The 23012-nt window shown below is 41.7% G+C and overlaps 1 protein-coding gene across 1 annotated transcript in view; it reads left to right on the forward strand.

The window, feature by feature from the left end:
- The first annotated feature begins 10778 nt into the window (after positions 1-10778).
- Positions 10779-23012, forward strand: part of Pu (GTP cyclohydrolase punch) — a 176474-nt gene continuing 164240 nt past the window's right edge. Inside the window, exon 1 of the mRNA XM_067150869.2 lies at positions 10779-10987. Coding sequence (XP_067006970.1) covers positions 10822-10987 — 166 coding nt within the window. The 5' untranslated portion in view covers positions 10779-10821. The remainder of the gene's footprint in view (positions 10988-23012) is intronic.

Genomic DNA, 23012 nt, shown 5'->3' on the forward strand with positions numbered 1-23012 from the left:
GAACAAGTGGAAAACCACTGCGAGAATGGCTGAGATGGGAATCGAACCCTCATCTACTCAGTTGACCTCCCGAGGCTGAGTGGACCCCATCCCAGCCGTCGTACCATTTTTCAAATTTCGTGGCAGAGCCGGGAATCAAACCCGGCCCTCCAGAGGTGGCAGCTAATCACACTAACCACTACACCACAGTGGTGGAGATTATTATTATTATTATTATTATTATTATTATTATTATTATTATTATTATTATTATTATTATTATTATTATTATTATTATTATTCCAGCGGCCTTCGTTTCGATGTTTCATTTTTTAATGGCACTCTACCGGTAGAATTTCACTCCTGCTCCGTTTTAGTCTCAACCAATACTTACCAATTCGGGCAATAATATCTAAATATATTCATCTCTTTGCACATTATTCTCATTCCATCAGTGTATATAAGGCTATAAGTTCCATCATCTTCTCCCCATATTTCTGCTGCTTACAGAAACTTCCCTTTAACTTGTTCTTCCTCAGCATTTGTTCCACATACCAGTGGGGTCCACTGTTTTGGTTATCTTGTCACCAATCGGCACGATCGTGTGCCTAGTCAGGGTGCAGGCCTGTAATCTTAAGATCTTCGTGCAGGACGTCGAGGCAAAACTGCCTCGGTCGTATAACCGGTCTTTGGCACTGTTGCTGCTTCTACTCAAAATAAATGCCCATTGCAGCGTGGAATGTTTCCTCTCATCTTTTAACGGTTTGCTTTAACTACTGAATTAAATTTATAGTATAAGTTATCCTGCACACTCTGGTGTGGGAGGCAGTGGACCCAGACAAGAAAGATAAGCATTGCAACCAAGGACTTCTTCACATAGACCACGTGATGCACCAATATCTAAGCTGGGCAGCAGCTGTTTTGGAATGCCTAGGAATGTAATGGGCTTTAAGTGCCACGAGGTTTGGATTTCTTGCTATTGACAAATGTCGTAGTTTTACAGAATGTAATGCACCAGCCACTGCGATAGCGCAATTACTTCAAGGATAAAACGTAGCAGGAAAATAGATGAATATCAGGAAATAAGGATTAATGATATCTTCCTCGCCTCGTAAAGGAAGTAATTTAAGTTTAGTGTCCGTCTTTCTTAACGTCATACTAACACTTCTAGTTTTCCGGCGACGGTGTGGTGGGAAAGGGCTAGGCCTCAGAAGGTAGCGACCTTTTCCTTAATTAAGATGCTGCTCCGGCATGTGCCTGGTGTTAAAATCAGAAGCGACGGAGAATCATCATCAGGGCTTCTGACGGTGGCACTCGAATCCACCAACTCGCTCAGTCTTCTTGATTCAAAGACGGAGACAGGTGACACAACAGTTCGTATTCCGTTGAATGTTGTGTTACAATGTACGTGGTGAATATCCGCTACATCACTAATAACTTAAGCATACGCCTTGCTGGATTCCATCCACCCACGCATCAGTGGGAGATGCTAAACCGAATCAGGACTGGTCAGGGTAGATTCGGTGCTTTATTCAGCAAATGAGAATCGTGGACATCACCAAACTGTGAATGTGATGACCAAATTCAGGAAGTGGATCCCATAGTGTTCCAGTGTCCTTTCCAGGCTTTCCAATGTAATCTGACATTGTAGTTGTGAATGACGAAGCTATTCGGTAGATTTTCCAAGGATCTGGAGCTGTAATTTTATTCAGTTATCATTCACTAATTAAGTGAAACCCTTTGAGACATAAATCGAAAGCGGTGACAAAGCTAAAAGGGTAGCTGAGGTGTGATTTATCGCCAGCTTTGTAAAGGTAAGTGAGATGTTTGAATCGAGAAATCGCAACGTTATTGTCTGTCTTACAAGGGCTGCACCCGGCTAGAAACAGCCACACGATATTATTATTATTATTATTATTATTATTATTATTATTATTATTATTATCTTGTATTTAGATGAGAGTGGGTTCGAACCCCCGCTGTCAGCAACCTTGCATATGATTTTCCGTTGTTATCCTGTTTTCACACAAGAGAAATGCTGGGACTTTATTTCTTATCCCTGGCCCATTCTCATCTCAGCGTATTAAAGTGACATTGTCCAGCTTCATGGCTGACTGGTGAATGTCTTTACCTGCGGGTGTCGGGGCCCCGGGTGCTTTTGCTGTCTCTATGATTCTGGCAACTAACACACCACACACAACACAATCTTCCACGACAATAACACGCAGTTTCCCCATAACAGTCGCCGCCTACTTTCATCACCCGGCTGTAATGACCATAAGGAATTAACGTTAAACCACTACGTAATTAAAAAGAAGTAAGACAAGAGCTGTACCACGCTTTAAGATTTCCACCTGTGAGCTTGCATCCGGGAGATAGTAGGTTCGAATCCCACTATCGGCAGCCCTGAAGATGGTTGTCCGTGGTTTCCCATTTTCACACCAGGCAAATGCTGGGGCTGTACCTTAATTAAGGCCACGGCCGATTCCTTCCAACTCCTAGGCCTTTCCTATCCCATCGTCGCCATAAGACCTATCTGTGTCGATGCGACGTAAAGCCCCTAGCAAAAACAAAATCCACCAAATATCACGATTTGTTAGTAGAAAAGCAGTGTGGAGACTCGTCTCATTTAAATGGGATTAGTCGAACGTATTCGTTGAACACTTGTCGCTCTCCCAAGAAATCAAATCATGGAATTCCCTGGGGTATACTAAATACCCGGTGGCGTGTCAGATGCGACCGTGCCGCATGCGACCCGTGCCACTAGCGACCGCATAATCTGTAACCGTGCCGGATGCGACCGGCGTTGACAAGCAAATTGTCATTTGATAAGTTGTGTCATCACCCAAGATAAGCTAAGCTAAACGAAGTGCAATGCCATTTCAATAAGTCCTATAAGCAGCTACTGCCCCTACTTTACATAACACTTCTGGGGGAAACTCGTTTTACAACACAAAACATGGTGATGCGTTTACATCTTTTCCCACCGGGCGAGTTGGCCATGCGGTTAGAGGCGCGCGGCCCTGAGCTTGAATGCGGGAGATAGTGGGTTCGAATCCCACTGTCGGCAGCCATGAAGATGATTTTCCGTGGTTACCCATTTTCACACCAGGCAAATGTTGGGCTGTACTTTAATTAAGACCAGGGCCGCTTCCTTCCCATTCCCATTCCTTGCCTGGTGCAGGTCTTTCTACCTGACTCCCTTGGGCGGCCTGCGCGTCTGGATGTGGGATTATGATAATGAAGTAGGGAGAGATAAAACCCGGTTTCGGCACGTAGCCTACTCTTCTCGAATAATACCAAGGGGTCTGCCCAATGCTTTACGTCGCCATCCGACGGCCGAATCACCATCAACAGCATCATATCCCCTCACTCCATTTGAACACTGCGAAAAGGTTTGGATTTGAATCCCGGCTTTTGGCATGCAATCTAGTGATTAGAAACTGTCTACCACCAACTTTCCTACCCTGCCGGCCAACATCCTGATGGTGATTTTTTTTTCATCCAGGCTAAGTGGCTCAGACAGTTGAGATGCTGGTCTTCCGACTTCAACTTGGCAGGTTCGATCCTGGCTCAGTCCGGTGGTATTTGAACGTGCTCAAATACGTCAGCTTTGTGTCGGTGAATTTACTGGCACGTAAAATAACTCCTGCGGGACTAAATTCCGGCACCTCGGCGTCTCTTTAAACCATAAAAGTAGTTACTGGGACGTAAAGCCAGCAACATTATTATATTTTTCCTTTGACCAACGGCACTCGAACCTGCTAACAATGGTGTCAGACCTTTATTTTAGAAAAGACCAAGTTGGCTACTTATAAGCAATCTGCCACTTGGTGACAACCCTTAATGCAGATCAATTGTAAGTGATTGATGGGTCGCATGCGGCACGATGCTTATCCACTCGGTCGCTATTGGCACGATAATGGCCGGGTCGCATCCGGCACGGTCGCATCTGGCACGTAACCAAATACCCTGTACTTGCGGTTAGGTATACATCGACCAAACATGCCGGTCCATTGGTATCGGTATCAAGGAACATGATCGCAATATTCGTCTCAACCAGCCAGACAAGTCTACAATAGCTGAGCACGCTCTATCGTCAGGTCATGATGTCATGTTCCAAGATGCTCGAGCTCTTACCCACACAAGACACTACAGGTCGAGGATTATACGGGAAGCTGTGGAAATACGTAGAAATCCTAACAATTTCAACAGGGACACCGGCTGTCAATTATGTAATACCTGGTTGCCAGCCATTAAGGATTTACGTAGGTAGTTCCCTTCCCTGTCCCTTCACTATTGTTATTTCGTCTCGGTGTTTTCCAATTCGTACGTTCCTCATCACCAGATGTTTTATTCCAGGCTTGTGTCTATATCATACACCTATCAATGTCATATGTTACGTACACATTTATGTGACACTCTTCGACTGATTCTGATGGTTTGGTCAGCTTCCGCTTCAAACGCTAGCACTGTGCCACGTCCGGGGAGCCATCTGGTGACGAAAGAACGTACCATACCATTTCCACTCCTATTATAACGTCTAAATTTTAAAAGTTCATTATTTAAGAAGCCTTTCTCGTGGACAGTCGAGATTTTCTTCTGATGACGCAGAGCACAGTTCTCTGCGAAACGTAAAGAATTTCACCTTATTTTCTTGACACGGCTTAAGCCCCAAAAGCGTATACAGTATCACGTCTATAAGTACGGGCCGTGAAAGCATCAATGGCAACAAATCATGAAATCAATTAATACTGATCTGCATTTAGGGCAGTCGCCCAGGTGGCAGATTCCCTATCTGTTGCTTTCCTAGCCTTTTCCTAAATGATTTCAAAGAAATTGGAAATTTATTGAACGTCTCCCTTGGTAAGTTATTCCAATCCCTAACTCCCCTTCCTATAAATGAATATTTGCCCCAGTTTGTCCTCTTGAATTCCAACTTTATCTTCATATTGTGATCTTTCCTACTTTTATAAACGCCATTCAAACTTATTCGTCTACTAATTTCATTCCACGCCATCTCTCCGCTGACAGCTCGGAACATACCACTTAGTCGAGCAGCTCTTCTTCTTTCTCACAATTCTTCCCAACCCAAACTTTGCAACATTTTTGTAACGCTACTCTTTTGTCAGAAATCACCCAGAACAAATCGAGCTGCTTTTCTTTGGATTTTTTCCAGTTCCTGAATCAGGTAACCCTGGTGAGGGTCCCATATACTGGAACCATACTCTAGTTGGGGTCTTACCAGAGACGTATATGCTCTCTCCTTTACATCCTTACTACAACCCCTAAACACCCTCATAACCAATTGTGCTTGTTCTTGATTATGTATTTAACCATTATCATACACACTACACAGTTTAAACTCCTCCCCGTGTCTCATTAATTCTTCATATAGGTGATAAAATTCTCCTTGAGATGTCATTTTGCTTAATATGGAAATGATCCTATATTCCCTCTGGTTTCGCTGCATTTCTCTTCTCATGAGGTATGGATTTCCTAAGAAGAATAAATCATTATCCATTGTGTAAACCAACCAGTTCAGTTGGCCATAGAGGTGACACTGGCGGAGCGCTATTATATGTATCGGGTGGGATTTAATTCGGCTGCAGTGGACGAGGTTCATCACGGACGACTTGCTCGGCCTTAAGTTGGGCGACCATTTACTCAGACCAGAGGCGTCTCGTGTTAAGGATCATACCGTGGTAATCCCAAACAATTGCAATTTACACGATATGATGAGAACAAGATTTTGTACGTTGAGAAGGTATTTACGAAGTTTTTAGTGCCGATTCACTTTCCGTTTCCATTTCAATCAGCGCCACGCTGCGCCGTTTTGAGCTAAAAGAAGTTCGGCGTATTGCATAGCTACAACTTGAAGGGGCAATGCTGTGGGTATAGCGAAAATGAGCACAATTTTCTGTGTGATCATGGTCTGCTGGCCCGCTTCCAGTTCCTTCTCAAATCCCAAAGATGGCAGCATCTATCGCGTAGTTCATGGTAATGAGTACGGTAAAGGGATGCTTCCAAGGAGTGGCTAATTGTCATTCGCAGGTGTAGTATAATAATTGCTTAATGAACAAAAGAGGCTTTAAGCTAACTGCTTGCTAACAAAATATATTTATACTTCCAACTTGTGTACCTGAAAATATTAATTAATTAAAATTCCTACAATTATGCTGGCAGCCCTTCAGTAGGATAGGAGTATATATTCCTTGAAGTGGAGGGGAGGATTTGTTTTACAGAAATGTTACCGGTATGTAAGTTACTTTTAAATTTCTTATGTTATCTTCATATTTGTATTCATGCCCGTTTATTCTATAATATTATTGGCACCACACTATAGACTAAATAGGCTGCCGTTAACGTGTTAACCGACTGAGGGGAAACTTATAGTTTTTAATCTACTGTTTTCTCTATGTGAACACCCAAAGATTTTATGCACGTGACTCCACTGACTCGGACAAATATGGTTCCAGCATATAACTGCAACCCCTCAGTTACATATAACTACAAAAAACAGTCATGTTAGCTACCTGCCACATAGTCCGGAAGTTCCTGGAGATGGATCCTCCACCAAAGGTCATTAGAATCATCGGTAGAAGTTGTAAATTCAAGTAGCTCATTTGTAAAAGTACGTGCCCAGTGCGGCCTGGACCAAACAATGGAATTTTCAAGACAGAGATACCTGAATCTATTTAATGTTCTCAAGCAATAAATTAAAGTTTCCGTGTGAGAATTTACGTTTTGATTATCGGTAGAAGTTGTTTGTAAATAGCAAATATGACTCTTCATTGTAACTGGTACCGAAGATGTCCTGGACACTAATTGCGGTATTGTGAAACGTTGCGAATAAAATGGTAATACTAATAATGGCGTGTGGCCTCCGGAGATACCTAGTTGACGCCGTAAAAGCGACTTCAGCGTCTGTGAGGATGGGGCCCTACCTACGATGATTTTTTTTTTTTTTTTTTTTTTTTTTTGCAATTTGCTTTACGGCGCACCGACACATATAGGTCTTATGGCGACGATGGGAGAAGAACGGCCTAGGAATGGGAAGTAAGCGGCCGTGGTCTTAATTAAGGTACAACCCCAGCATTTGCCTGGTGTGAAAATGGGAAAAACACGGAAAACCATCTTCAGGACTGCCGACAGTGGGGTTCGAACCCACTATCTCCCGGATGCGAGCTCACAGCAGCGCGCCCCTAACCGCACGGCCAACTCGCCCGGTACGATGAATTCTAATGTGGAAGAAGGCACAAATACCCTGTCCCCGAGCCAGAGGAATTAACTATATACATACACATGCATACATTATAATTATATACCGTTATGCCTTTCAGCGTTCAGTCTGCAAGCATCTATGAATTTACTAAACTTCGCCACAATCCTCTATTTGCAACTAATGCTGTGGCCTCATTCAGTTCTCTACCTCTTGGTCCCGGGCTGAGTGGCTCAGTCCGGTGGTATTATTTGAAGGTGCTCAGATATGTTAGCCCCGTGTCGGTAGATTTATGGGCACGTAAAAAAACTCCTGCGGGACAAAATTCCGGCACCTCGGCGTCTCCGAAGACCTAAAAACGTAGTTAGTGGGACGTAAAGCCAATAACATTATTATTGTTCCTAGACTACAAAACTTTGCTCATCCTTTAACATCAACTAGAGTAAGATACATGCGTATTATCAACTGTCTTTCACGATTCATTAACAGGGATGCAAATAGCAACATATCACGCTTCGATCTTCTGCCACAAAATGATGGCAGTACAATTTAAACAGTATAGTGTATATTAATTTGAGTCATATTTATTTTTATGCAAGTTAGTATCACTAGTGCCTACAACAGAGGCTTGCAAGTTATCCTAAAATACAGTAAGGAAGTTTTGTTCCTGTCATTTAAAAAGTAATTTGATCTTGCCCGTGCTGAAAATAGACCTGACCACCACCTTCCCAGCAGTGTGCCTGGTTGTTAAGCAATATTCTACGAATTGTTCAGTAGGAGCTATTGCTCGTGTATTCCAAGGAAATCATGTCGGTAGACTAGAAAGATTTAGAACATTGACCATGTGGAAAACGTACTGTTTGCAAACAAAATATTGGCACTTTCATTCCCTCGTTTTAGCAATATTAGCTGCCGTCCACGGAGGCCAGGGTTCGATTCCCGGCTTTGCCACGAAATTTGAAAAGTGATACGATTATTGGAACGGTGTTCACTCAGCCTCGGGAGGTCAAATGAGTAGAGGAGCTCGATTCCCACCTCAGTCATCCTCGAAGTGGTTTTCCATGGTTTCCCACTTCTCCCCCAGGCAAATGCCGGGGTGGTACTTAACAGCGCTGCTGTTGTTAGCTTCTTTCTCACTAGTTTTCATCTGCACTGTCTCACCAAGATATCTGTAGGCTGGCCTTTGGTCCAGATGGTCCCGGGTTCGATTCCCGGCCGGTCTTAATTTTTAACCTTAAATGGTTAATTGCCTTGGCTCGGGGACTGGGTGTTTGTGCTGTCCCCAACATTCCTGCAATTCACACACCACGCGTAACACTATCCTCCACTACAATAACACGCAGATACCTACACATGGCATATGCCACCCACCCTCATCGGAGGGTCTGCCTTACAAGGGCTGCATCCGGCTAGAAATAGCCACACGAAATTATTACCGAGATATCTGAAACTGTCCACTTTACTATTTTACCGTACTCTGTTGTTAGGTGTTGTGGTGCTGTTCGGATATTGGTTATGTACTGTGTTTCCTTGAAAGAAATTTGGAGGCCAGCCTTCTCTGGTTGCTCATTCAGCATGTTTATTTGTTCCACAGCTGTCTCTATGTTTCCTGACAGGATTGCCAGGTCATCGGCGAAGGCAAGGCAATTAACTCTCACGCCATTTTTATTTTTTTATTTTTTGAGTCTCCAATGTGAACTTTGTTCAGTAACCCTTTTCCGGCTAATTACTTTTTCCATTCTCGGATGACCTTTTCTAACACGCAGTTGAATAGAACTGGGAATAATAATAATAATAATAATAATAATAATAATAATAATAATAATAATAATAATAATAATAATAATAATAATAATAATAATAATAATAATAATAATAATAATAATTTTTACGTCTCACTGCTCACTGACTCGTTTTAAGGTCTGTGACAGAATTCACCCAACTCGGTGTCTCCAAAAATGTTGAAATTAGTCAGTGGAGTATAAATCTAACAGCAGTATTATTATTATTATTAGTAGTAGTAGTAGTAGTAACAGTAGTAGTAGTAGTAGTAGTAGTAGTAGTCTTATTATAACCTCCCTGCCCGGCTACTTGGCTGAATTGTCAGCGTAAGGGCTTTAGATTAAGAGGACCCATTTTGATTCCTCTTTTTACGTCGCGCCGACAGAGATAGGTCTTATGGCGACGATGGGATAGGAAAGGGCTAGGAGTGGGAAGTAAGCAGCCGTAGCCTTAATTAAGGTGTAGCCCCAGCATTTGCCTAGTGTAAAATGGGAAACCACGGAAAACCACCTTCAGGGCTGCCGACATTGGGATTCGAACCCACTATCTCCCGAATGCAAGCTCACAGCTGCGCCCCTCCAACCGCATAGCGAACTCGCTCGGTACTAGGGAAATGAGGAGTGAGGTAGTTTCCCGTCGCTTTCCTCGCCGAGCCAGAAGTTGCTATTACATATCAGTCTGCCAAGCCCACTCAAGTGCATGCACCAGTCGAACAACATTTTCAAACCGTTCATAGCACGGAGTGGCTGCATAAGGAATGGTATTACTAGCATCGCTCATACCTCAGTCAATTTCATATTGTCAAGACTGAGACAGATCAATGAAAATAAAATATTCTAGCCCATACCAGAAGACATTGTGTACTGTAAACACTAGGTTTCGCCAGCAAGCCATGAGAAAACTAAGAGATCATTAAATAAGTGCCGAGAGAGTTGACCGTGCGGTCAGGTGCGCGCAGCTGTGGGCTTGCATTATGGAGATAGTGGGTTCGAAACCCACTGGCGGCAGCCCTGAAGACGGATTTCCGTTGTTCCCTATTTTCACACCAGGTAAATGTTGTTGGCTGAACCTTAATTAAGCCACGGCCGCTTCCTTCCGACTCCTAGAACTTTCATATTCCATCGTCGCCATAGGACCTATCTGTGTCGGTGCGACGTAAAGCAAATCGTTAGTGGGATTCGAACCTACTATCTCCCGAATACTGGTGCGGCTCGTGTCCAGTATTCGGGAGATAGTAGGTTCGAATCCCACTGTCGGCAGCCCTGAAGATGGTTTTCCGTGGTTTCCCATTTTCACACCAGGCAAATGCTGGGGCTGTACCTTAATTAAGGCCACGGCCGCTTCCTTCCCAGTCATAGCCCTTCCCCGTCCCATCGTCGCCAAAAGACATATCTGTGTCGGTGCGACGTAAAGCCAATAGCAAAAAAAAAAAAAAAAAAAAGAAAAAAAGAAAGGAAATAAAAGTGTACTGAGTGGCTTGTGACCTCTGGTCTCGTACACATCAGAGAAGAGCTAATTATGTCTGCGAACGGCGTCTACTCAATTACGGCTCTGTCACAGATGAGCGTCGCCTGCAGCATGATGTTCTGAAAGCGATCTACTCCCCCGAGTACGCGCGAGGCGATTGTTTCTTGTTTCCATGGTGCATCCAACAAGTGGCCAAGGAAATCACGGTATGTGTTGCGAGCGAGGGGGCTGCGATTGGTTGGCGAGGTATCGATTGCGTCAGGGTGACGTCACAAGCGCGCTGGTTATAACTACACTGCCGGCTGTAGAGACCTGCCTGTTGCCCCGGTGTGCGCGCGCTGTGAACGTTCAGTATCTACACTTAGTACAATATGAACGGAACCGTAGTGGAGGAGAGTAGTGTTGACAAGAAGAGTACCGCATCGCCCAAGAAGAAGCCTCCACAGCTGCGGTCCGTGTCATGGACGGAAGAGGCCGGAGAAGACGGCCTGGAAGTACCAGGAACTCCGCGAACCCCGCGCACATCTACCACTCCAGGTAGGAATCCTGTCATTCTAAAATGACATTTTAAGTTAGCTGTTTCAGCAGTTCTCCAATTATTTTTTACATATTTTAGCGATTGTCTTCTTACGTACTTTTTTCAAATGGTTCTTCGCGTGTAATTTAGTTGCTGTGACGTATGCTCTGCCTTATACTACATGAATTACTATGTTTCTCGTACCCAATACATGGTTATACAATATACCATTAGGTTTAAACAAATGGGGCTTAATGAAAAGAGGATTCATTTCACTTCTTCTACCAAATATATTCTTCATCGTTGGTCACGAGTCGCGATCAGTTGAACAATGGAAATTCTTTAGGGCACTAATATTGTAGAACCTACCAAATAATATGGTAAATATAGCAGTTTTGTTACCTGGAATTTAAGCCTCCAGCCTACTTGGATGGATTATGTGCCATTGGTAGTTTACCTGTACATTATAACTGCAGTATAAGATCACATTTAAAAAAAAGGGGGAATCGAAATATTGAATACATTGACCACATTGTTAGAACGCATGGATTCAGTAACCGGGTGGATTCGACTTTCGAGAAAAGGCCACTTAATACAATGTGTAAGCTATTGGTAGATCAAATAGATATCACAAAAAAGGATGGCGGTAATGTTTGCTGGTGACAGCTGTTTCAAGGAGTAGTTCGGCTCTTTGGCTGAATAATCAGTGAAGTGGCCTTCGGTTCATAGGGCCACGGGTTCTATTCCCCGCCGAGCCTGGAATTTAAGCCGCGTTTGGTTAAATTTATCTTGCTGGAGATCCGGGCGTTTGTGACATTCAACACATCATGCTACAGACCACCACAGAAACATGCAATAGTGAATGCATCCCACCACAGAGCGTTTGTATCAGGAAGGTCATCTGATCGTAAAACTGGGCTTAATTCACATTCTTGCCGACCCGAGTTAATTTGGGAAAAGACCAGGAAAAATAAAGTTGTTTTAAGGCGCAAAACAAGAAGTCCATAATTAAAAAATATGTCCCATTAGAAGAACGACTGTGGTCTTACAAAGCATGGACATTTAATTTTTTTTTTTTTTGAAACGTACTAGGCCCTACTGTTCTAAAAGCAAATTAAGGGATGTAGCACAGGAGAGGAAAGAGAATAAGCTTCACTCAATATTGTGGGAACAATACCAGCTTCAGCTCGAAGCATGTGATAGCTAAACGTTTTGAGTAGTGTGCCCTTGGAAACGGTGACATATTTCAGAGTAATATTATAAGACATACTATATCGGGTTCTCAAAGTAAAAGCCACTGATTTTATTTTCAAAAGTTAGCAGAACACGATTATCGAAAAATAAAAATACAATTTCCTGAAATATGTTGATGTAAGCTAAGCTTGTTCATTTCAAACTCCACCATTAACACTGTCTCTATTTTTAGAATATAATAATGTCATTGGCTTTACGTCCCATTAACTACTTTTCGGTTTTCGGAGACGCCGAGATGGCGGAATTTCGTCCCGCAGGAGTTCTTTTACGTGCTAGTAAATCTACCGACACGCGGCTGACGTATTAATTAGAGCACCTTCAATTCCACCGGACTGAGCCAGGATCGAACCTGCCAGGTTGGGGTCAGAAGGACAGCGCCTAACCGTCTGAGCCACTCAACCCGGGAGGATATTATGAACAGTAATATATTGTGCTGATGTCCACAATGCCTCAGGACTCGAAAATTAAACAATAGTAACGGCTTTTGAAAGAGTGGTAATGAGCGGTTGATCTTTGTTGAACAATCTTTCTTTCATTCGCTAGATCTTAAAGCGCACCCATCAATAAGCGTTCAACAACATTATTTGTCGATGATTAAACATAGGTTAAGTTTCATTCTGTTTTCTAAGAAAACGGTTAATGCCTTTCGAGTTACATAACTGAACTATGCTTGTATCCGGATTTTACGCTTGCTAATATGCTCGTCTGTGGAATGTGACCACTATTCGGACGCCAGTGAAAAAGCCTGGAGTGAAGTGCAATTCGCGAGGTTTTGTGTGTTTTGAATATGAACGCTAGATGAAGTTATAATTACTCCATTTGTGTACGTTTCGTGTTGTTATAAGATATTTGCCAACTTGGGCTCAATGGATATTTCTGCCTAGTTTTTGTGGGAATGGGACGACTGCCGTGTGAGAATGGTACACTTCTGGGAGACTGGAAATATGGAATCACATCGGACGTATCGAATCGGATATTCCATATTTGGAGGCGCAGAATTTGCGAGAGAGTTCTAACTCTTGTTGAGACATGTGACGGGGCTCGAACTCGACTGCTGGTGTTGGGGGAGGAGAGAATCTGTTCTATTTCTTGCGAGATGTGATCAATGTCAGAAAGATTTCTGGGGGCTAGGGAGCCAGAGCCTGGCTACTCAATCCACCGGACTTGTCCTGGAGCCTTGACATGGTGAGAGGGTGGGGGCAATTACTAAATGAAAAAGAGTGTTTGGAGTGGTTTGAGGATGTAGACCCGAAGAGTCCGAAATTCTTCCAGCTCCCATGTTTCATCTTTCCTGTCCGACATTAATTCCCTGCTAGTCCAGGACATCATCAAGAACATTTGAAGGTTGTCATGTGCTCCGTCGCTCACTGGTTAGTGTTTTTGTCTTCAGGGCACAGGGTGCCATTCCCGTCTCGGTTGTGAGATTTTGATCGAGTAAATTTACCCAGATGAACGATGTATCTGCGAACTGTGTAACAAGCATTGTGATCGTTACCACGTCATGATGTGTGAGAAGAGATAAATGTCCATAACAGAGTTCTGTACCAGAGACTAGTTATTATTTACCAGCTTATGCGCATTGTGCGACTTTCTTCTTAATAATAAAAAAAAATATAAATTCACATAGCTCGAGGACTGCGCTCCACGGGTTTAAATAACTACCCCCGCACCGTAAGAGTCTTGAGTCTACTGGTGCCGGTGGACAATTTGAGCTCTACGCCCAGTCTCTAAAGTTTGGGGTATACTTAAAATTTAAATATTTAGAGATTTAGTTTATTTTTGATTGGGTATTTGTAGATTAGTTTTTTTTCTCCTATCGGTTTAACGTCGTTCTAAAACATCGAAGTTTTTTCAGTGACGTAAGGATGGGAAATGGCTAGGGGCTAAAATTCGGAAGGTGGCGGCCGTGGCCTTAGTTAAGGTATAGTCTGGTGTGAGAATTGGATTCCACGGAAAGAAACATCTTCAGGACTGCCGAAGGTGGGATTCGAATCCACCATCCCCCTAATGCAAGCTCACAGCTACGGGACCCTAAGCGCACGGCAACTCGCTCGAAGAAAAGGAAGAAGAGTAAGAAAGATAAATATTAATAAATATAAGTTCAAGTAATTTTTAAGAATTTTCTGGTTTTGAGTTGAAAATGACGAGTCCCCCAGACCTCTGTTAACAGCACAGTGGTTATGAAGCATGACGGACACAGTACAAGCCAGCAGTATGTGGTGGATCTTTTTTTCGTTTTTGCTTTACGTCGCACCGACACAGACAGCCCTACACAAAGGCCTACGAATGGAAAGGAAGCGGCCGTGGCCTTAATTAAAGTACAGCCCCAGCCAGCATTTGCCTGGTGTGGTGGATCTGTGTGGTCACCCATCCAGGTACTGACTACGCCCAATGTTGCTGGAAATATTTGCAACGGAAATTACCATTGGCTTTCGTAAAATTAATTTAATAAATTGATGCTCGAAGTTTAGTGATTTATTAAATTTAAAAATAATTTCGCGTTAATGAATTTTGTGTGTCTACCATTCAGTCCCGTTGCTTGATACGAGGACGGAGATGAGGTGAGATGAATTTATATGGCTTGTTTTTACGACCGGATGGCACTCTTGACGCCAGTGTCAGTTGAGGAGCTAATGAAGATGAATGATGATGAATTAGATTGGGTAAGGCGTGCGTACATGCTATTATGCATTTTACAGAATGAATAATCTAACAAAGAATTGAAGAGATCAATTTGCTATAGTTATTTCTACTTCACAGACCTACACTACAGCATAGCCGCGAATATAATCTGGTGGCATTTTATAAAAAAGAAATGTACAGTAGTTATATTTCAGATGAGGCTGATAGCGTAGATGTCAACTCACTTAACAATCACTACCACCAATCATTTTAAAGGAATATTTGTAATGGACATAATAGTATATAGGCTTTAGGGCTTATGCCGTGTCAAGAAAATAAGGTGAAATTCTTAACGTTTCGCAGAAAACTGTGCTCTGCGTCCTCAGAAGAAATCTCTACTGTCCACGAGAAAGGCTTCTTAAACGGTATGCACATGGGATTGAAGATACGGAAATACTGAGGTCCGAATTTCTACTCCAGATCAGCCTCCAGGCGAACCGAATGCGATTTGATTTGCATTTTTACCCGTTCACTGTTCACAGATGTTGCACCTGTGTTGCCCGAAGGCCTGCAGATTACGAGATGATGCGTGGTCAGCGCGACGAATCCTCTGGGCCGTTATTATTTTCTTTCTAGACCGGGGTCACTATCTTAGTCAGATAGCTCCTCAGTAGTTCTTGCATACAGTAGGCTGAATAGACCTCGAACCAGCTTTCAGATTCAGGTACAAAAATCCTTGATCTTGCTGGGAATCAAACCCAGAGCCTCCCCTTAAAGAGGCAGGCTCTGAACCGAGGGATCGGAAACCATTTGAATGAGGCGCACATTATTTATGAATACACTTATACTGGTGTTTATAGGCTGTATAAATGAATTCACTTCCTATAACGGGCTAGATGAACATTAGTTTTGTATTGGTCATACAGATAATGAGCGTGTAGTAGTAATGATTTAATGAAACTAACTAGCCAGTATTTTAATTATTCAACTTGTTATATAAGCAGTACTACTCTAAATGTCCCAAATACGGCACTTGTTTGACAAGGTAGCGAGGGCAGCGCAATGACCTTGCCTGGGGCTGTTCCACTGTACTTATTACAACAGTGACTAATCAGCTGCATGTTGTGTCAACATTCTTAGCGTTGAACTGCTTGCATAATTACTGACAAATGGCTTAAAATACAACTTGTGAACAGCCTAATGAAGCCGGGACAACTTCGTTGCAGTGCATCTGCTAATCTTACATCTTTATGTGGATTGGGGATCGAGCCGTGGATATCAGGTTAGCTGTCCACAGTACTAACAGCTAGGTCATGGTGACCTGATTTTTAAGAATACTGCGATGTACCCTAATCGTTATAGAATATAGAACAAAAATTAAAATGTGCACATTGTTGAGTTATCTTCTTTTAATTAAAACATGACGGCGTCGGAGGTACAGTCCTGAACCTTCTGTTCCCAGAATATTGACTTCGATACTGGTTGGGGTCGTGGTATCAGAGGATGCTTAAACATAATGTGGGATGAAAATTTGACTTCTTGGCGTCTCCTCAAATCCATTGAAGTTGAAGGGCTCTAAATATAATTATGATTATTATCAGTATTATGAATATTGTTCCGGGGATACCGTGGAGTACAGAGGTGTAAGAAGGTGCGGGAATGAATGGGTAGACAGAGAAAAGACCAAAGCATAATTTAAAACTCTAAAAATTCGAAATGTTATTTCTTTCCTAGTTGTATGTGTGTGTTTCTTTTCAGATGTTAAACTTTGTTAAACAAGTAACAGTGGGATTGTCAGAAGAGGAGCTTTTCAGCTCTTATACAAATAGTTATTCAAATCAGGTACGATAGACATAATGCTTTTTAAGAGATGAGTTAGGTAGCTCAAACGTTACACTATTATCAAGAGCACAACTGCTCAAGTCAATTACAAGTCAGGAGACTGGGCTCCAGTATTTACAACATTAGAAAGAGCGACTTTGCTCCACACAATTAATTAGGAGACTACTCTCCAAAATTTACACGATTCAACCCTCTCCAAAGCACAATCTGATTTTTACAAACAAACAAAAAAACAGTAATCATTGTCTTATAAGCTCAACAGTCTAAGTTACATTTAGATAGGAAAATAAAATAAGAGTAGTTTAACAGGAGAAATAAGTACCCATTCTATATGACCTTAGTGAAAAGAAAAGATTAAAATTATTGGCTGTAAATCAAAATGTTACGAGGCGAACACTTGCACATCTTTGAAATTCACTTGAAAATACTTAAAACCCTATGTGGGCTCATGGCCCGAAATTACAGAGGCTAAGCCTGTACTACGGAGGTGACTAGATGGAAAGGAAGTTTTAAAATTCAAAAGGAAAATTTTAAAGTTTACGAAATCATAGTCTCCTTAATACCTACTTGAAGGGGAATACAAGAGGGTTCACACTCTTTACTCCCTAAGTTAGACTAAGGTCTTAGACCGGTTTGAAAATTTACATTGAATACATTAAGAAAGGATTTTAGAACCTTCCCCTCGAGTTAGCTTTCTGAGATTATTACACGATTTCTGCCATTATCTTGAGCTGGTGGCCCTTCCGGAGATGGACGAGGCAAGCCCCTCCCCCCCCCCCCCGCCATCTCTATGAACACACTCTAAACCTCTTGACTGGAGCGATCGAAAGACAACATGGCCCAAAAAGGTCCCAGCTTTTATAGCGAAGAGGAAGGTTCCAGAATTTTCTCGGTCAAAGCCCTATACATACCTCCAATTTCTATTGGTTACAAAATTAAATTCCCGAAATTTGTGATTGGCAAAATTTTATGCAGGCGGGAAGAGATAGAAGTGGTAGTAACCTTAGCACACCAAAAACAAAATACAAACAATTCAGTTTTGAAAACCTTGACACAACAAAATTCTCTTGAAATTTAATTGTCCATCTCTCACCAGAGGGAGCACATAAATTGACAGTAGAGTCATCTGGAAATAAAGTTCGAAACTTCTTCAGAAATGAGGTTTACTTTGAATGTACGGAATTGGCGTACCTCCGGTACAAATATTATTATTGTTATATTCTTTTTTCAATAAAATGCATTACATGGTATGTTATCAGTATCTTGGTGTAATTTTACCGCACAATTTTCAGTATGTCATCATTCATTTTGGAGCTAGACTAGATCGTGAAGAGTTTATGGTTGTTAATCATTATTATTGACGCGCAGTCCTATAAGAAAATTCTGGCAACAATTATTGTTAATACGGAATGTACCAGATGAGTCACAATTACCTAGCAGTTAATAATGTGGACTGCTGACTAGATGATCTTTAGTTCGATTCCCAGTCCTGATAAAGAATACCAGATGTATTGGAACGATGTTGTCCTGGTTCTCGAGTTGTGTAAGTTCCTATTTTGACGGATTTAGTACATTTAAATTAATAATAATAATAATAATAATAATAATAATAATAATAATAATAAAGTGTTTTAACGTCTCTTCTACTGCAGTAGGTCTTACTGGGATTCTGAGGACCCCTACCGAAATACTGGACCAAAAGTGACCCCAGAATCGAAACCGATATTTTTGGCGCTAGAAGATAATACAAAATTTGGAGCATGTGGTGACATCTGTTTGTCATGTACACCTGTTCATGTACGTTTGAATTACAACTCTTTTTTAAAAGTTTTCGTAATTATAATACGATTAAGCGAATAAAATGCATTTTAGTCATAAACGCCAGAGAATGTCTACGGGTAAAGAAAACACACAAAAAAAAAAGTGAACATGCTCGTTGAGATATTGAGAAACAATTATATAAGCCACCTTACTTCAGTAATATACATTCTGAATCGGAAATTAATGTTAATTTCAGTGGAAATTGACTGAAAGCAAGTTCATCTTGAGTTCAAAATGCTCCCTACTCAACAGTTTTAATCTGATTGCCTTCAAATTTGGCAACCGTATTCGCTCATAATTTTTGGTACCCATTTTAACAACAGCTGGTTAACTTCTAGTTACCTTTTTTTATAAAAAAAAAAGAGTAGCCTATATACATTGTATCCAGTATTAGGTCTGCGTAAGGATACAGTACAGCCAACTTGGATTAACCCATTGTCATATGTAGGTCTTCTTTTGATCAAGAATAGTTCGGTCGTAAATGTGTCGCCAAAGAGATGGGAGCTCAAAGAGAGCCGCACTTTATACGAGCGATCATATCTTGATATCTGCTCGTTAATGAACATCCCACATCCAGAGAATGACGTTGGGATAGGACAACGTTCGTGAACGTGGAAGTAACACGGATGTGATTACGTAGAAGACCGAGACAGTGAACAGACCACGCGGAATAACTAGCTGTCTGATACAGCAATGTGTGAGCTACGCTTGGAAGTGAATTGTATAAGAATACCGAGGTTCATTGTAAGATAGATGAGGCTTATATACATTAGTATTTATTCGAAGTACATCGGGGACACGCGAATAGGCATCTTGAGCCGGTTTCATCGTATTGTGGTGGTTTTCTTTTTTTTTCTTTTGATATTCGCTTTGCGTCGCACCGATACAGATAGGTCTTATGGCGACGAAGGGATAGGAAAGGCCTAGGAATGGGAAGGAAGCGGCCCTGGCCTTAATTAAGGTACAGCCCCAGCATTTGCCTGGTGTGAAAATGGGAAACCACGGAAAACCATCTTCAGGGCTGCCGACAGTGGGGTTCGAACCCACTATCTCCCGAATGCAAGCTCACAGCCGCGCGCCCCTTACCGCACGGCCAACTCGACCGTTCAGTACTGTATAGTAGGACCCCGCGAGAGTTATAATCTGACATGTAGCGCTAGCAGCGAGATGAACTTCACGGACGCTGAAATGGTCTGTTTCCATGGCAACGATCCCAATAATGCCGCATTTTTTTTTATCGCCACGTCGCTTACTTGCTCTCAGTCGCTTTTATGATATCTTTCGGAGTGGTATAGTTTTATTGCTTTACGTGTTTATATTCCGAATATTATTTTGCTGTTAGTTTATTGTTGTTAGCTAAACGGAGGCTTGTTTACAATTTTCCCAGTTTTAGTCCCGATGTGTACCATTAATAATGAGCGTTAAATATTACATATACCGAACGGAATGATCTAGCAAGACATGTAGACACGACCGAGTCATACGCAACGAGTAGTACTTAGAGAGAGCAGTAGTGAAGGAGAATGAATGAAAGATAGTTACTGGGGCTAACTGCTCAAAGATGCCAGTACACAAGGCTTGCGATGTATTTAGTATTGCATTAGTGCGAGTGTCGTGAAGTGTCGGCATCTTTTAATTACCATTTCATACTGAATGGTTAGCAAAATATAGTTTAGAGGTTTACCGCTGAGTGATACGTATTTTAAGGATGGAGGCAAAGAGTGAAGGCGGTAGGTTGAAAGGATCGAGTGTCACATGCACGGAACTCAAGTATATCTCTGCTACGATGTCCCCAGATTGCTTATTGTGTAAAATGAAAGGCATCTACAATGTTGACATTCCAGTATTAAAAGTAATATTATTCCGGTCAGTAAACACTAGAATGGAAATAGACACGCCAGTGAAACATTTCCATTATATGATCACAATCTGAGAGAGAATGATTAATCACTTGTTTTCTTCACGAGTTTAACATCCTACTAACGCTTCAGGTTTTTGGTGACGATGGCATGGGAAAAGGTTTAGGACTAGGAAAGAAGAAGCCGTGAACTTAATTATATTCATTACCGATACCTGTCAAAAAAAAAAAAAAAAAAACTCAACCATAGGTCGCCGAAGAGAAATGCATTTCTCTGCCATTCAAACAGCGTTGTGTACCCATTACCAGTTGGCTAAAGGGTAATCCATCATTAGGTTCCAAATTATTTCATGTTACCTAGCAAGTTGGCCGTGCGGTTAGGGTCACGCAGCTGTGAGCTTGATTCGAGAGACAGTGAGTTCGAATCCCACCGTTCGCAGTCCTGAAGTCAGTTTTCCATGGTTTGCCATTTTCACACCTGGCAAATGCTGGGGCTTTACCTTAATTAATGCCACGGCCACTTCCTTCCCACTCCTAGCCCTTTCCTATCCCATCGTCACTATGAGATTTATCTGTGTCGGTGCGACGTAAAGTCAATTATTAAAAAAGTAGATGTGCCAATTAACAAACCTTTTAAAGATCATATCCGCCGTCTTTTATACAGAATGGATGACGGTGCGTGATCACACACATTCACTCCAGCAGGGACGGTGCGTCATTAAGGGCTAAAGGGGCTTAACCCCACCATATTTTCGGGCATAAAAGAGTTTAGAAATGTTATATTATTTATATTTTAGATAATTAATTTAATGAGACCAAATTAATACCCGAGTACCACTGTTCTGAAGTAATTAGTGATATGAGCAAATGAAATTATTACATGTTTTCTACGTTTATCCTGACACTGGGGATAATTCGCTCTCATTCCTTATAGTGAGTATTGGTAACAGTTTTGAAGGTTAGTGTATCTTTGAGGGAGTGAAAGTTTCAATGCATTTTAAAATGTCAAGCTTGGGGCTAACTTTGACATGTCCGCAATCAAAAAGAATTGTATAGACGAAGCTGTAGAGGCGGGTGTTATGGCGATGTTATTGCAGACACACATGTATTCTTCTAATCTCATGTAACATGTTCTTGTGACCACAGAGTGAAGCTTCAGACACGTTTGGAATTTTAGTTTACAGTTCGCTTTTAGCAGTTGCGAAGTGGAGAGCATAAGTTCTGGATAGTTTTTCCTCAACAGTGTTTAATATGTAGCGTTGAAAATAGTGAATAGTTTGCACCGCAGAAGAATCGACGAGTGCAGTCCCTTTATAAATGAGGTAGGCCCTCACTTTTAGAGTATTTTATTATTAGCATGCATTACAATCAAGTATGCTTAACTGTACTGATACTGCTTATAAAAATGTTATTACAAAGTTTAATATGGGTGTATATACAACAGCAGAAGAAACAAAAACTAATAATTATGAAAATGAAAACCTACAACCTGTTTTCCAGTCATTGACCGGGTCAGGGATGTAATTAATGAGTCATATATAGGCTATTAGTACGATGGAGTCGCCACTCCCAAAGTGATAATAATAATAATAATAATAATAATAATAATAATAATAATAATAATAATAATATAACAATAATAATAATACCCTCATTAGCTTCACGTGCCATTTGAGCCACGAGCCGCTACTTCACTCCGGATGGCAAGATTCGGAGTCTTTCTTTAAAATAAATGTGGTAGTAGAAAGTAGGAAGCTGGAATTTAGTTTCGTATGAAATGGGTACGAAGAGGTTCAGAAAAACGGGAATATCCAACTCTCTGGATGATCTCGAAGATGAATGTGATGATTCATCATCATCGGAGAGGAATGTTAATATGTAGAATGTTAAGTTTGTCCAGCGTTATTTTTATAACATGCACCTTGCATTTTCTTGTACTGTTCATAACGTTAGCGGATGTAGACTACTACTATATTATCCAGTTTATAGTCCGGCTCCATGGCTAAATGGTTAGCGTGCTGGCCTTTGGTCACAGGGGTCCCGGGTTCGATTCCCGTCAGGGTCGGGAATTTTAACCATGATTGGTTAATTTCACTGGCAAGGGGGCTGGGTGTATGTGTCTTCTTCATCATCATTTCATCTTCATCACGACGCGCAGGTCACCTACGGGAGTCACATAAAAAGACCTTCACCTGGCGAGCCGAACATGTCCTGGGACACTCCCGGCACTAAAAGCCATACACCATTTTATTTTATCCACTTTATGCTTACAGATTTGTAGCCTTTCCGTAGCAGTGTACGACATCCTTGGGAAGTAAACTACGCTAGGCTTATTTCTTTTTAACAGATCACCTACATGAGGTGAAGAACGCAACGGGAAACTAACTCCTCATTTCCCTAGTACGCCTCTTCAGTGACGACTAGGCTATTTATGCCAGCTGTTGGCGGAGTTGCAGAGGATCAAACCAGCCTTCGGGCTGAATACCCAACATACCTACATGAAACAAGTGCTAAAAAGCTGTAGACCTACGAATAAACTGAAACCATATCAATCTGAGAACCTTCTTGCTGTTTATTTTCTGTGTATATAATAATCCAGTAATGATTTTATTGACTTTACCGGTGATTTCGGGGTAACTTCAAACCTT

Source organism: Anabrus simplex, chromosome 7 (assembly GCF_040414725.1).
Source record: "Anabrus simplex isolate iqAnaSimp1 chromosome 7, ASM4041472v1, whole genome shotgun sequence".
NCBI lineage: Eukaryota > Metazoa > Arthropoda > Insecta > Orthoptera > Tettigoniidae > Anabrus > Anabrus simplex.